The 11,736-nt window shown below is 36.3% G+C and overlaps 1 protein-coding gene and 1 long non-coding RNA gene across 2 annotated transcripts; both read right to left on the minus strand.

Annotated features, from left to right (window-relative positions):
• Nucleotides 1-208: 208 nt before the first annotated feature.
• Nucleotides 209-1,054, minus strand: LOC145799101 (uncharacterized). The gene is made up of 3 exons (XR_014341107.1): nt 862-1,054; nt 396-599; nt 209-299 (listed from the first exon to the last, which is right to left on the minus strand). It is a non-coding gene; the product is annotated as an uncharacterized LOC145799101 (long non-coding RNA).
• Nucleotides 1,055-4,496: 3,442 nt separating this feature from the next.
• On the minus strand, nt 4,497-10,569 carry LOC145799458 (uncharacterized). Its single transcript, XM_082889049.1, has 2 exons — nt 10,484-10,569; nt 4,497-6,036 (listed from the first exon to the last, which is right to left on the minus strand). The coding sequence occupies exons 1-2, from the start codon at nt 10,567-10,569 to the stop codon at nt 4,497-4,499; spliced, it is 1,626 nt and encodes a 541-aa protein (XP_082745175.1).
• Between the last annotated feature and the right edge of the window lie 1,167 nt (nt 10,570-11,736).

Here is an 11,736-nt window from a genome sequence, read left to right on the forward strand (position 1 = left end):
TGCATTATTATAATTATGGTGCTACATACCATGACCTCAGCAACTTTATCATTACTTGGTTTGTTATCCTTTGAGTACCCAGCCATCCACACCTCTAAGCGAGTTGCAGGAACTCCATTTTTCTTATTAGTTTCCTACAATTACACTTAAAATTAAGTAACAAAATCAAAATATACAATTTCAATTTGAAATATAAAGAAACTATATACCTCTACTCAAACAACTGAGAATGGTTTTCTGCCAGTTATGCGATTTAATGTCTTCTTCTTCCGAATTTCTTTGTTTTTTGTACTTTTTTTCTGTTACATATGAACACAAACACAAGATAATTTATCAATTTAACAAACTCATCTTATGAGATTACGATAGAGATCAATAAACAATTTAAATGATACTTGTGCCTTCCGAGTGCCCCAATAATAGACTAAGCTTCGCCATTGATGCTCATGTACTCTTTCGGGTCGATGAGTTAACCAATCAGCATCGTTGTCGAATGGCGTATACCCCATTTGTTTAACTCTGGCCTTCCACTCTCTCCATTTTTTTCCAACAGATGCCAAAACAAATTTCTTCATTGACTCATCGGCATTTGTATTGACCTGCAAACAATTGGCAACTTTGTGACTATATATTGTGCCATGCCAGATGACTGAAGACTGAAACTCTATATTTCAAAAGTTGTTTTCAAGATCACAGGCTTGTAGACATTTAAATGACAAGAATCAAGATCATAGGCTTACAAGTTGTTTTCAAGATCACAGGATTGAAAAACAACAAATTGAGTGTCTACCACAATATCAATATGTAAAAGGAGTTAACATTCAGTTAAAATTGATATGTAAAATGCAATAATTCTTTTACCTTTACTTCTCTCCAAATTCTCTCTTTGTTTTCCTTCGGTACATGGCTCCGAGTTCTATAAGTGAGGGGCATAAGGTTCCCATCTCGAGCTAAAACACCCAAACGAGAAGCCAAGGGTGTATACCCGTCAACCACTTGGTTCAACTCATTAGGCACAATATGTAAAATGCCACCACTTGGGTTCCAATCACTACCATGCAGAATGATAAAAATTGACTCATCGGCATCTTGAAAGAATAATGTACATTCGGTTACTCTCAATATATGGGAATAAAAATAGAAAAGGAAAAAAATAGGGGGAGGATGTATTATCAGCACTGAAGATTCTAATATGCAAACATTTGGCTTCTATCTCCTACATACACCTATGAACACAACAAATACATGTAGTTATATACAGCACACAGAATTCATGCTAACACAATACCCAACTCCCATTTGCTCCGTCAACTATAGCCCCAAACAAGTGCATTGACCACGTGCTCTTAATGTTACATGGACTGACCAAGATCCTCCTCCCAGTAAGAGAAAATCATCTTCTACGCAGATACTAAAAATTTCCCTTCCAAAAAGAGCATCAAATAATTTTTAGAAACTAAAAAATTATTAGTACAAAGAATGCAAAAAGAATCAGTCAATGCCATACAAACATTAAGTGATCAATTGGACTCCAATTCCATCTGATTTTGCTAACATATACTAACCACCATCCCAAACCCAAGTTCCTTCATCCTTACATCTGTAGAGAAAGGAATAATGAAATGCAAAAATAAACTATGCTAAATGAAATAAAACCATACCAGCAGTAGTTTAAAAAAAAGAAATGTAAAACATCAAAAGAAAAAAGAACATTAACAAAGAAATCTAATGGAGTAATTCAATTGAATAAAATAATTCATACCAGCAGTAGTGTCATGTGTTGAACCAGTACTCAATGATGTGCTAGGCAAGCTACTTGGAGGATACCATGACATGGGTGGATCAGGTATGATGCGTGTACTCTCGTCTGAACTCTCATCTGCACTCCCACTATAAGAACTCTCAGAATTTGCAGAGGCTGAATGTTGCCTCTGCCTAGAGCATCGTCGATCTGTCATGCTAGTTTACAGAAGACCACAAGCATACGTGTAGAATTTTATGGGTTAGCAATGAATACAAAGTACAATAGATACGATAGTGAATACAAAAACAATAGAATTTTAATATCTAACAGAATATGATATTGTAATGTTAACCAGTTCAACACCATTTTTGGCACAAAAGAATGTACTACATTAAGATTTTCCAAAATAGTAAAAAAATTTCTCTAGAAATTTAAATTTTAAACACAATCTTAATATAACAAGTATGATCATTCGCAAGGACATAAAAGGATGTCTCAAGGACAATCACGTTGAAAAGAAAACAAATGATTCATTTTAAAAGCAAAGGTTTCATTAACATGAATATCCATGCTAAAAGCACAAATGTAACAATGAATATGAAACAAAATTACAATATCATATCATTTCTTCATCATCTTCAGATTGTATCTGTGTCGATATCCCAAGAGGTCCAATAGTTTCATCAATAGTTGTTCCAACTTCACCTTGTCTAACCCAATTTATGTCCTCTTCACAAGCAAACAAAGTTGCATCTAACTCTTGGTCGCCAAATCCTTCCACTTCATTGTGATGTTCTCCATCATTAATTGGTTGTTCTCCACACACCTCATACAAGTCTCTAGGTTTCATCTTGACTACAACATCCCAATCAGCTCCAACAGGATCATTAACATAGAAAACTTGTTGTGCCTGAGATGCTAGGATGAATGGCTCGTCGCTATTTTGTTTCTTTGTATATAACAAATGATTGAAATTAACAAGTGTGAAACCAAACCCATCCTGCTTCAGTCCTTTGTTGTTGTTAATCCAGTCGCACATGAATAGCACATATCTACGGTCGTATGAGTAATACAATTCAATAATATCTGTCACATATCCATAGTATGCTACTTCACCTTCCACGGGATTCATGTCTCTGGTACTTGCATAGCTACAAGTCTTTGCTTTCACCATAACCCCACTATTTTGAGTTTTTCTTCTCCACTTACGACTCCTCGTATGATACCAAGTACCAGTAATTATATACCCACTGAATCTCGTGGCCTTTTTACTAGGTCCCAATGCCAAAGTTTTAATCTCATCTGACAACACAACATTTTCAATAGCTAGAAGCTCTTCAACCTATTTTTAAAAAGTCAACAAAATTAAACACCAACTAACAGAGAATTAAAAATTGAAAACATGAGAATTGAAAATTAGAAACATGTAAGTTATTAGTACTTACATGAGAATTAAACCATCTGGGAAACTCATCATTGTGACGGCGATCCACATCAAAATCTTTGAGATGACGATGTGACTGCTTAATAAAATCACGATGTTCCCTATACATTTAAAGTACTTATAAAATGCAAGATACTTATTAATGGTATCAATAAAATTTTGGAACAAAGATTGTATCTTACTCTCGATATGGGACAACCGCAGCAGTGTTAAATAACACATACCGATGAGCTTGTGCCCATGATGTGTTATCAAGCGCAAACCCTTTTCCTTTTCCTAAAGCATGGCCCAATAATATCCCAGGATTGTCGCTAACATCGTAATTTCTTATTGGTCGATTCAATTTTTACTCGACATCATCCAAGTACCTTGAGCAAAAGGTCATACACTCTTCAACTAAGTATCCTTCTGCAATTGAACCTTCTGGATGACTTCGATTACGCATATATGACTTAGGTGTCATAAGATACCTATAAACAAACAAATGCACACGACTTTCAATTATAAACAAATAAATGAATACAACTGTAAATTGGAGTAGAATTGCACACCTTTCTATAAAGTACATCCAGCGATATTGCACTGGACCGACAATCTTGGCCTCCTCTGCTAGGTGAATAGGCAAGTGCTCCATTATATCGAAAAATGATGGAGGAAAAATTCTCTCAAGATGGCAAAGTGTAAGAGCAATTTGGGATTGAAGACGATCTAACCCATCTGGCTCTAGAGTTTTGGAGCACAACTGCTTGAAGAAATTGCTTAACTCAATCAATGGTTCAACAACTTTCTTCGGTAACAAATTTCTCACTGCTATTGGAAGTATTATTGCGTCAATATATGGTTGTCATGACTTTTTAGTCCAGATATGCTATGTTGTTTGAGGTTAACACGACGAGAAATATTGGATGCACACCCATCTGGAACTTTGATATTCTTCAGGAGTGTACAAAACAAACCTCTGTCTCAATTGTTCATAGCAAAACATGCAGGCGGCAAATAATACCTGTTCCCAACCCCTTTTTTAGGATGTAATGCCTTTCGAATTCCCATATCTTGCAAGTCTCGACGAGCATTTAAATTATCCTTTCCTTTCCCATCAACATTTAATATCGTCCACAATACATTATCACACACGTTCTTCTCAATGTGCATTACATCAAGATTGTGGCGAATCAAATTATGCTCCCAATATGGAAGCTCAAAGAAAATACTCCTCTTCCTCCAATTATGATCCTCCTCATTGTCCTCTTTTTCCTTTCCTTTCCTAGTTCTTTTTTGTCTGTTACTTGGTTGATGCTTAGGCCCTAGCTATCGTAACACATTAGCCCCCGATAACTGAGTTGGACATGGTTCAAATTCAGAAGTTCCATCAAAAGACGCACCATCTTTTCGAAATTTGTGACTCGCATTCAACCAGCGGCGATGCCCCATGTAACAAATTTTCCTTCCATTCTTCAAATACCGATGTCGAGTACGTATGTTACAACAAGGACAAGCTAAAGCACCTTTCGTGCTCCATCTAGACAAATTTGCATATGCAGGAAAATCATTTATTGTCCATAGTAAGACCGCGTGCAATTGGAACATTTGATTAGTTTCTGCATCGTACGTCTGAGCATCATTTTCCCACAATTCAATCAGTTCATCCACTAACAAGCGCAAGTAGACATCAATGTTATTGCCAGGTGAAGAAGGACCATCAATGAGCAATATCATCATCATATGAGGTTGTTTCATGCACAACCACGGTGGCAAATTATAAGGCATTACAATAACTAGCCAACTGCTGTGAGCAACATTCATTGCCTTGAATGGATTAAATCCATCCGCTGCTAAACCTAGTCTGACATTGCGAGGCTCACTCGCAAACTTGGGATACAAAGTATCAAAATTTTTCCAGACAGGAGAGTCAGCAGGATGTCTCATTTTGCCATCATCAATTCGGCCCTCTACATGCCATCTCATTAATGAAGCAGTTTTGGATGACATGAACAATCTTTGAAGCCTTGGAATCAAAGGAAAGTATCTCACAATCTTCTGGGGAATTCTTTGTTGCTTCTTTTTATAATCATTCTTCTCACCCTCAAACTGTTTGTATCTAGGCGTCTGACACACTATGCAATCATCCCTACTAGCTGTCTCCTTCCAATACAGTGAGCAATCTCTTGGGCATGCATGTACCTTGTGATAATCGAGGCCCAATTCCCTAAGGAGTGCCCTCGTTGCATAGAACGACTTTGGCAAAGTTTCACCTTTTGGGAATGCATCCTTCAAAAGTTTAAGCAACATCGTGAAAGACTTGTCGCTCCATCCACTAAGGCACTTGATATGCAATAATCGAACAACAAATGACAGCGTTGAAAACTTGTGACACTCTGGATACAACTCTCTTTCGGCCTCCTTCAATAAACTGAAAAATCTTTCAGTTTTCTTATCCGGGCCTAGTTCGATATTAGAACTTCCTGTCTCATTACTAGCAAGATGAACCAAGCTTGGTGGAGGAAGTCCGAACCCCTCATATATCATTTCATTGACTTCATCGCCATCATTCGAATCACTGACATTCTCATTCAATGGCACAGACGCCGGTAAATCTTCCCCGTGAAAAATCCATCTAGTGTAGCTTGGAAGAAACCCATTGAGCATTAAATGTTCCCCCAAAAGGTCTTTCTTTACTAGTTTGACATTCCGACACCGTTTACATAGACATGTGACTTCATTTGATAGAGGATTATTTTGGCATGCAAGTTTAACAAATTCCTTAACCCCTTCTATATATTCTGGATGCAACCTATGCTGATTTATCCAACTTTTATCCATCTGACTTCGTCTTACACTACAAATGTCACTGCCAAATCAACAAGGTTCAAAATTATCATTTCATTTTAATTATTCTTAACCTCAATTAAGTACATTACTGTCAGGTTTTTATTCTTGGCAACCCTGTTTGACAAAACTCCTTTCAGATGTATTTATTTTCGCACTTTTTATTTCAGTGAGGTTATGAGTGTTTAGATGCGAATCCAACCCGAATTATGCTTTTCAGAGAAGTTTGTGATGATAAAGCGTTTAAGATTGCCACTTCGCTGATTATGACGGGGATCGAGCTGGGATTGGAAGCTCTCAGCATCTCTGCAGTCGCCTGAAAAAATACTGGTGGGTGTGTTTTTACGCTCGAGCGGATTCTCCTACGCTCAAGCGCATCTCAGTTTGTTCGCACGCAGCTTTTGGTCAGTCCGCTCGAGTGGGCTGTGTTGAGCTCGGGCGGACCGCGCGATCCAGATTTCCAGATTTGATTAAAGAGCTGGTTTTCTTCTGAAATTAGGATTGCTTTGGTTTTCTATAAATAGTTGGTTTTCTCCAACACTAGGGAGATTGGATGGGACTTTTCCAGATCTTATTTTTGGATCTTAAGGTTTATATCTGGAGAGATTTTGCTAGTTTTCTTTGATGTTTGATTGAGTATTCAAACTCATGTTCTAAAGAGAGTACATCAAAGGTTGTGTTTTGTTCTACAAAAGAGAGTGTTGTTCTTCAGTTGTGGATTCTGAAGAGTTAGAGCCTGAAGCTTTGGTGGAATCCGGAGTGGCTCATCAGAAAGACAATTCCATGGTGAAGATGGGGTTGGAAGAGGCACATAGAGGTTGGTTCAATTAGGCGTTGTGGATTCGCTAGGTAATTGAGAGTATACCTGTGTAATTCCTTTAAATCTTCTTAGTGGATTGTTCTTGTGGCTGTTGCCCGTGGTTTTTTGATCACAGTTGGAGGTGTCCAATTGTGGTTTTTTCCACGTTAAATCGTTGTGTCTTTTTGTCTTGATTGTTTGATTGAGATTGTTATATTCTGCTTAAAATTGATACATAATCACAAATCAACATCTAGGGGATTTCTAGATTTTTCAATTGGTATCAGAGCGGGTCGTTCTAATTTTTTTTTTTTTTAAAAAAAAAAAAATTCTTTTAGAACGAGATCTTGTTTGATTTGTGATAATGGATACAATTCGTGAAGGAAATTCTATGGTTCAACCACCCCTACTTGACGGATCCAATTATTCTTTTTGGAAAGCTCGGATGAGATCTTTTTTAAAATCTATTGATGAAAAAGTTTGGCAATCCGTCATGAATGGGTGGACTGAATCAACAATTATCGTTGATGGAGTTACAATCCCCAAACCAATTGATAAGTGGGACACAAATGATTACCAAAATAGTAGCTGGAATAGTAAAGCTATCAATTCTCTCTTTTGCGCTGTCACACCTGAAGAATTTAGTCGTATTTGTAATTGTGAAGTCGCAAAAGAGGCTTGGGATATCTTACAAACTATTCATGAGGGCACTCCTTCTATGAAACGTTCAAAACTTCAAAGGCTCACATCTAGTTTTGAAAACCTTTCAATGAAAGATAGTGAGACCTTTGATGAATTTTATGCGAAGTTGAGTGACATTGTAAATTCCAGCTTCAATTTAGGTGAAAAAATTCCAGGATCCAAAATTGTGGGAAAAATTTTGAGATCCTTGCCCGATCGGTTCCAACCAAAAGTTACGGCTATTGAGGAGGCTCAAGATGTTGACAACCTCAAGCTGGATCAGTTGGTTGGAAATCTCCAAACTTATGAGGCACACAGGAATTTCAAACAGAAACAAAAAGATATTGCTTTTAGTAGTGCTCATAAAGTGGAAGAGGATTCTAATGAGGATTGCGAGATAGATTCCAAGATTATGGCTGCTTTTGTTAAACAATTTAAAAAATCTTTTTTGAAAAAGAATCCTAATCTTTTGGAATCTGCTCATTCTCACAAATCTAAAGGCAAAGATAAACTCAAAATTAATCCTATAGCCAAGAAGGAGAAAGGAAAGATACAAGAGAACTCTGAAAGACTCCAATGCTATGAATGCCAAGGATTTGGCCACTTTGCTTCAGAATGCCCTACTCGTTTGAGGAAGAAGAAAGCCCTCGCTATCACTTGGGATGATGAATCAGAATCTGATAAAGATGAAAGTGACAATGAAGATCACGGTGAAGAGGGTCATAAACAATTTCTGGCTTTCATGGCGGCTTCCGAAGCTGAAGGACAAACAGATTCTCCGAAGATGTCAGTTGAGAATATCACTGATGATGAATCCTCAGAGAGTGATCATGAAGAGCTTGAGCAAGCTTATGAAAAGTTGTATCAGGAGTCTCTTAAGTTATTCAAGTGGGTGCACCAAACCTTAAACTAAGTAAACATGTCAGCCAGATCTTTGACAAGATTAGAACCAAACACATAAGGAGGGAAAGGTAGGCTTCAAATATCTTTTTTGGTTATTCCTTTCCAAATATTAATAATAAAAAAAGATTATTCCTTTCCACATGATAAGAAATATTTTTTTTTGGTTATTGAAAAAGTTGGGTGGAAAAGTTAACTCTTTTTTGTTTTTTTTATAATATCAATCAAGCACATATATATACATTGCTCAAATTTTTATTTTTTAAATTTTTTTTGTGCAAATTGCTCAATTGTTAAAATCTAACTTTATCTAGCTTTAAGGTAACATGAAATTTAACTGCCATGAAATTTATTGTGAAAAGATTTAATGGTGTTAAATACTGTGGATCATGGACCTGTAGTGAGCTCATAGGTCACTCAAATTAGTTCAAATTTGAAAACTAACCCTTTTTGTAAATACATTTTTGAGTAGTTAACATTATTGTTTAAGATGAGATAGTATGATGAGGACATTTCTATTATGATCCTTTTATATTCTTTGTAGATGACAACAGGGCCACTCTCTCTTTCCAGGCAGGTCTAAACTAAAACAAATGGATAGCATATATGCTCTCTCACCTTTTTAGTGCCCACTAACTCATTGTTCAAACAAACTATAGCCTAACAGGAAAAGCAAAAAAGGAAAAAAGGGATGAATAAAGAATAAAAAACAATAAAAACCTCCACATTTATTCAAAGCATCCCAAGCAAGAATAAAAACAACTTACGAATTTGAAAAACATTTTCTAAGTTAAATCCAAGTTAAGCTAGGATATCTAGGTCTCTACCACCATGATGTCTAAAGCGGTATTATGTAAGAGAACCGAATGTGCTGCAAACTTTTGATGTAATGATCATGACATGTGTGGCTTGTTACTAGTCAGTGATTAAACAAACACAAACCAAGACAAAAGTACAAATGTCGTGGTTAGGTAGTTTTGACGAGTGTTGCAACTTGTAGACTAGCTCCGTTGCATCGATACTACAAGCGTCTCTCCGTTACTTGCACATATGTATACTTACACAAGCATGTTGCATTAGTGGTGTTAGGATGCATAATTTCAAAATGCACAAAATTGACCAAACTAAAACTAGTATGAGAAAAATAGTGGTGTTAGTGTGCTGACCTCTAGCTTTGAAATTTTGAGAAAAATAGGACAGCCAGCCAAGGTTGGACGAGCATGACCTCAGGCCGCTCAAGCAAACTATAGAGGGGGCGGCCTAGAGTAGACATATTGCAAGCCCTGCATGAAGCGTCTCTAAAACCCACTTGCGCAAAAGCATCATTCCATATTCCCTACAGAAGAATTACTGAGCTCTATTCTGGGGCATTGAGGGCACACCTAGATTCTAGTCCTATTAGGTTTTAACTAATACAAGTACATTACCTATAAACAATTGAACAAGGCTTTTTGCACACTCTTGAGGGAGAACCTAACACTCAACATTTTATAGTTTTTGATAAAGCCACATTGTTTTCAATCACTGGGCCTTGTGTTCTTCTAAACACAAAGAAAAGTTTCATGATCAAGCATTTTTCATAATTATTCGCACATAGTTATGCCACATACCTACTTTGGTTAATTATTCCTTGAGTTAGTCCAATTCATTCTCAATGGATGCACAAACAAGTCTTGCCTCCATGATTTTAATAATAAGTATTAGGGAATATGAGATGGGGGTTACAAGCAAGTATAGGTCAATTTTATACCCTTCAATTGGTAGAGTTCATTTTCATATTCTCAGAGGCAAGAAATAACATGCCTCAAGCACAACTCTGCCACGTCGTCTCCATATTCTTTCAGTCCCTGATTATGATGGTTTTTAATATATTTAGTAGGAAAGTTAAAAAAAAAAGACTATTTGTATTAATACTCATAAGCACTTAATTCAAGACACGCCTGTATTAATGCATAATAATGATTGAATTGATACATAATCTCAAACAAGAAGCCAAGAGTTACAACTTTACATGCTAGAAGATACATATATATGGTTAGAAATTGATAAAAGGTTCGAATGGATGGATCCTTATCAAATTGGCAGTTACCAAAACCAAGCGCAGCAACCAACAGCAGGTGCAGAGAGGGCACACATTTCAGTTTTAACAGCCAGATCAGGATCAGGATCAGTCATAGTTAATTGTTCCACTTAGCACTAAGGGGTACTGATAAGCATATAACAAGAGGAACCTTTCCCCACCCAGTTTCCATGAATTTCTAAAGATTTAAAGGAGGGAAAGATAGGCTTCAAATATCTAGAAGAATATTTCAATAACTTACTCTGCTTGTTACATCAAACTAAAAATTAAAAATCAAATTGAATATTTCAATAATATTCAATAATTTACTCTGTTTGTTACATCAAATATTCAATAATATTTCACTATTATTGAATATTTCAATAATATTTCATATGTAGTCTTCCTTTATCTTAATGTAGGTCTTTTCTCCCTCTAATAATAAAAATTAAAAATCAAACTGTTATTATTTCCATTGTGAGAAATGTAAACGAAACATTAATAGCTTGATGTGTGTGCGTGAGAGAGAGGTGAGATACATACACCAAATCCAAAACAATGAATCCAAAACAATGAACTCAAAACCATGACAAATCAGAGATCTTAGTTCATACAAAACAAATGCATATATAATAAAAACTTACAGATTTGAGTTCTGCAACAAAAAAAAGAGACCGATTGAGCGAGATCCGGAGAGCTTCAAATCTGCGACAGGTTCTGAAATCGATAGATCTGAAATCGATCGAGAGTGTTTGAAATCGAGTGAGAGAAAGTGTTTGAAATCGAGCGAGAAAGATTGGTTGAAATCGAGCGTTTCAAATTAGTGAGAGTGGGGGTTTTGAGCTTCAAATCGAAAGGGAGAGAGTCTAAGTTTAGAAAGTGAGACGAGAGGGAGACTGAGAGTGAGACTGAGGGAGAGACGTTTTGAAAGGGACGAAGCATTGAACGGTGTTTAAATAATCTATAATGGCGTTTTTCATAAACGCCATAAAAGAAGCATTGCCATAGCCTTCTTTTCCTGTAGTGACATATGGATAAAACCACCATGTGAGAAAAAACAAACTGATTTAGAAATTTAAGACTCCACAAGTATTAAACGGTTTTTATTTTTTTATTTTTATTTATTTATTCAAAGACACAAATATTTACGCTCGTATCTTATGTGACCATAGATGGGCTGAGGAGCCAAACCAAAAATAAAAAAACCCTAGAAGCTTAACCAGCAATCAAAACAAACCAGCAAAACAAAACCATCTAATTAAGTCCTTACAAACAAAGCCATC

The sequence above is a fragment of the Camellia sinensis genome, chromosome 9 (genome assembly GCF_055761805.1).
Source record: "Camellia sinensis isolate YWXY chromosome 9, ASM5576180v1, whole genome shotgun sequence".
Lineage (NCBI taxonomy): Eukaryota > Viridiplantae > Streptophyta > Magnoliopsida > Ericales > Theaceae > Camellia > Camellia sinensis.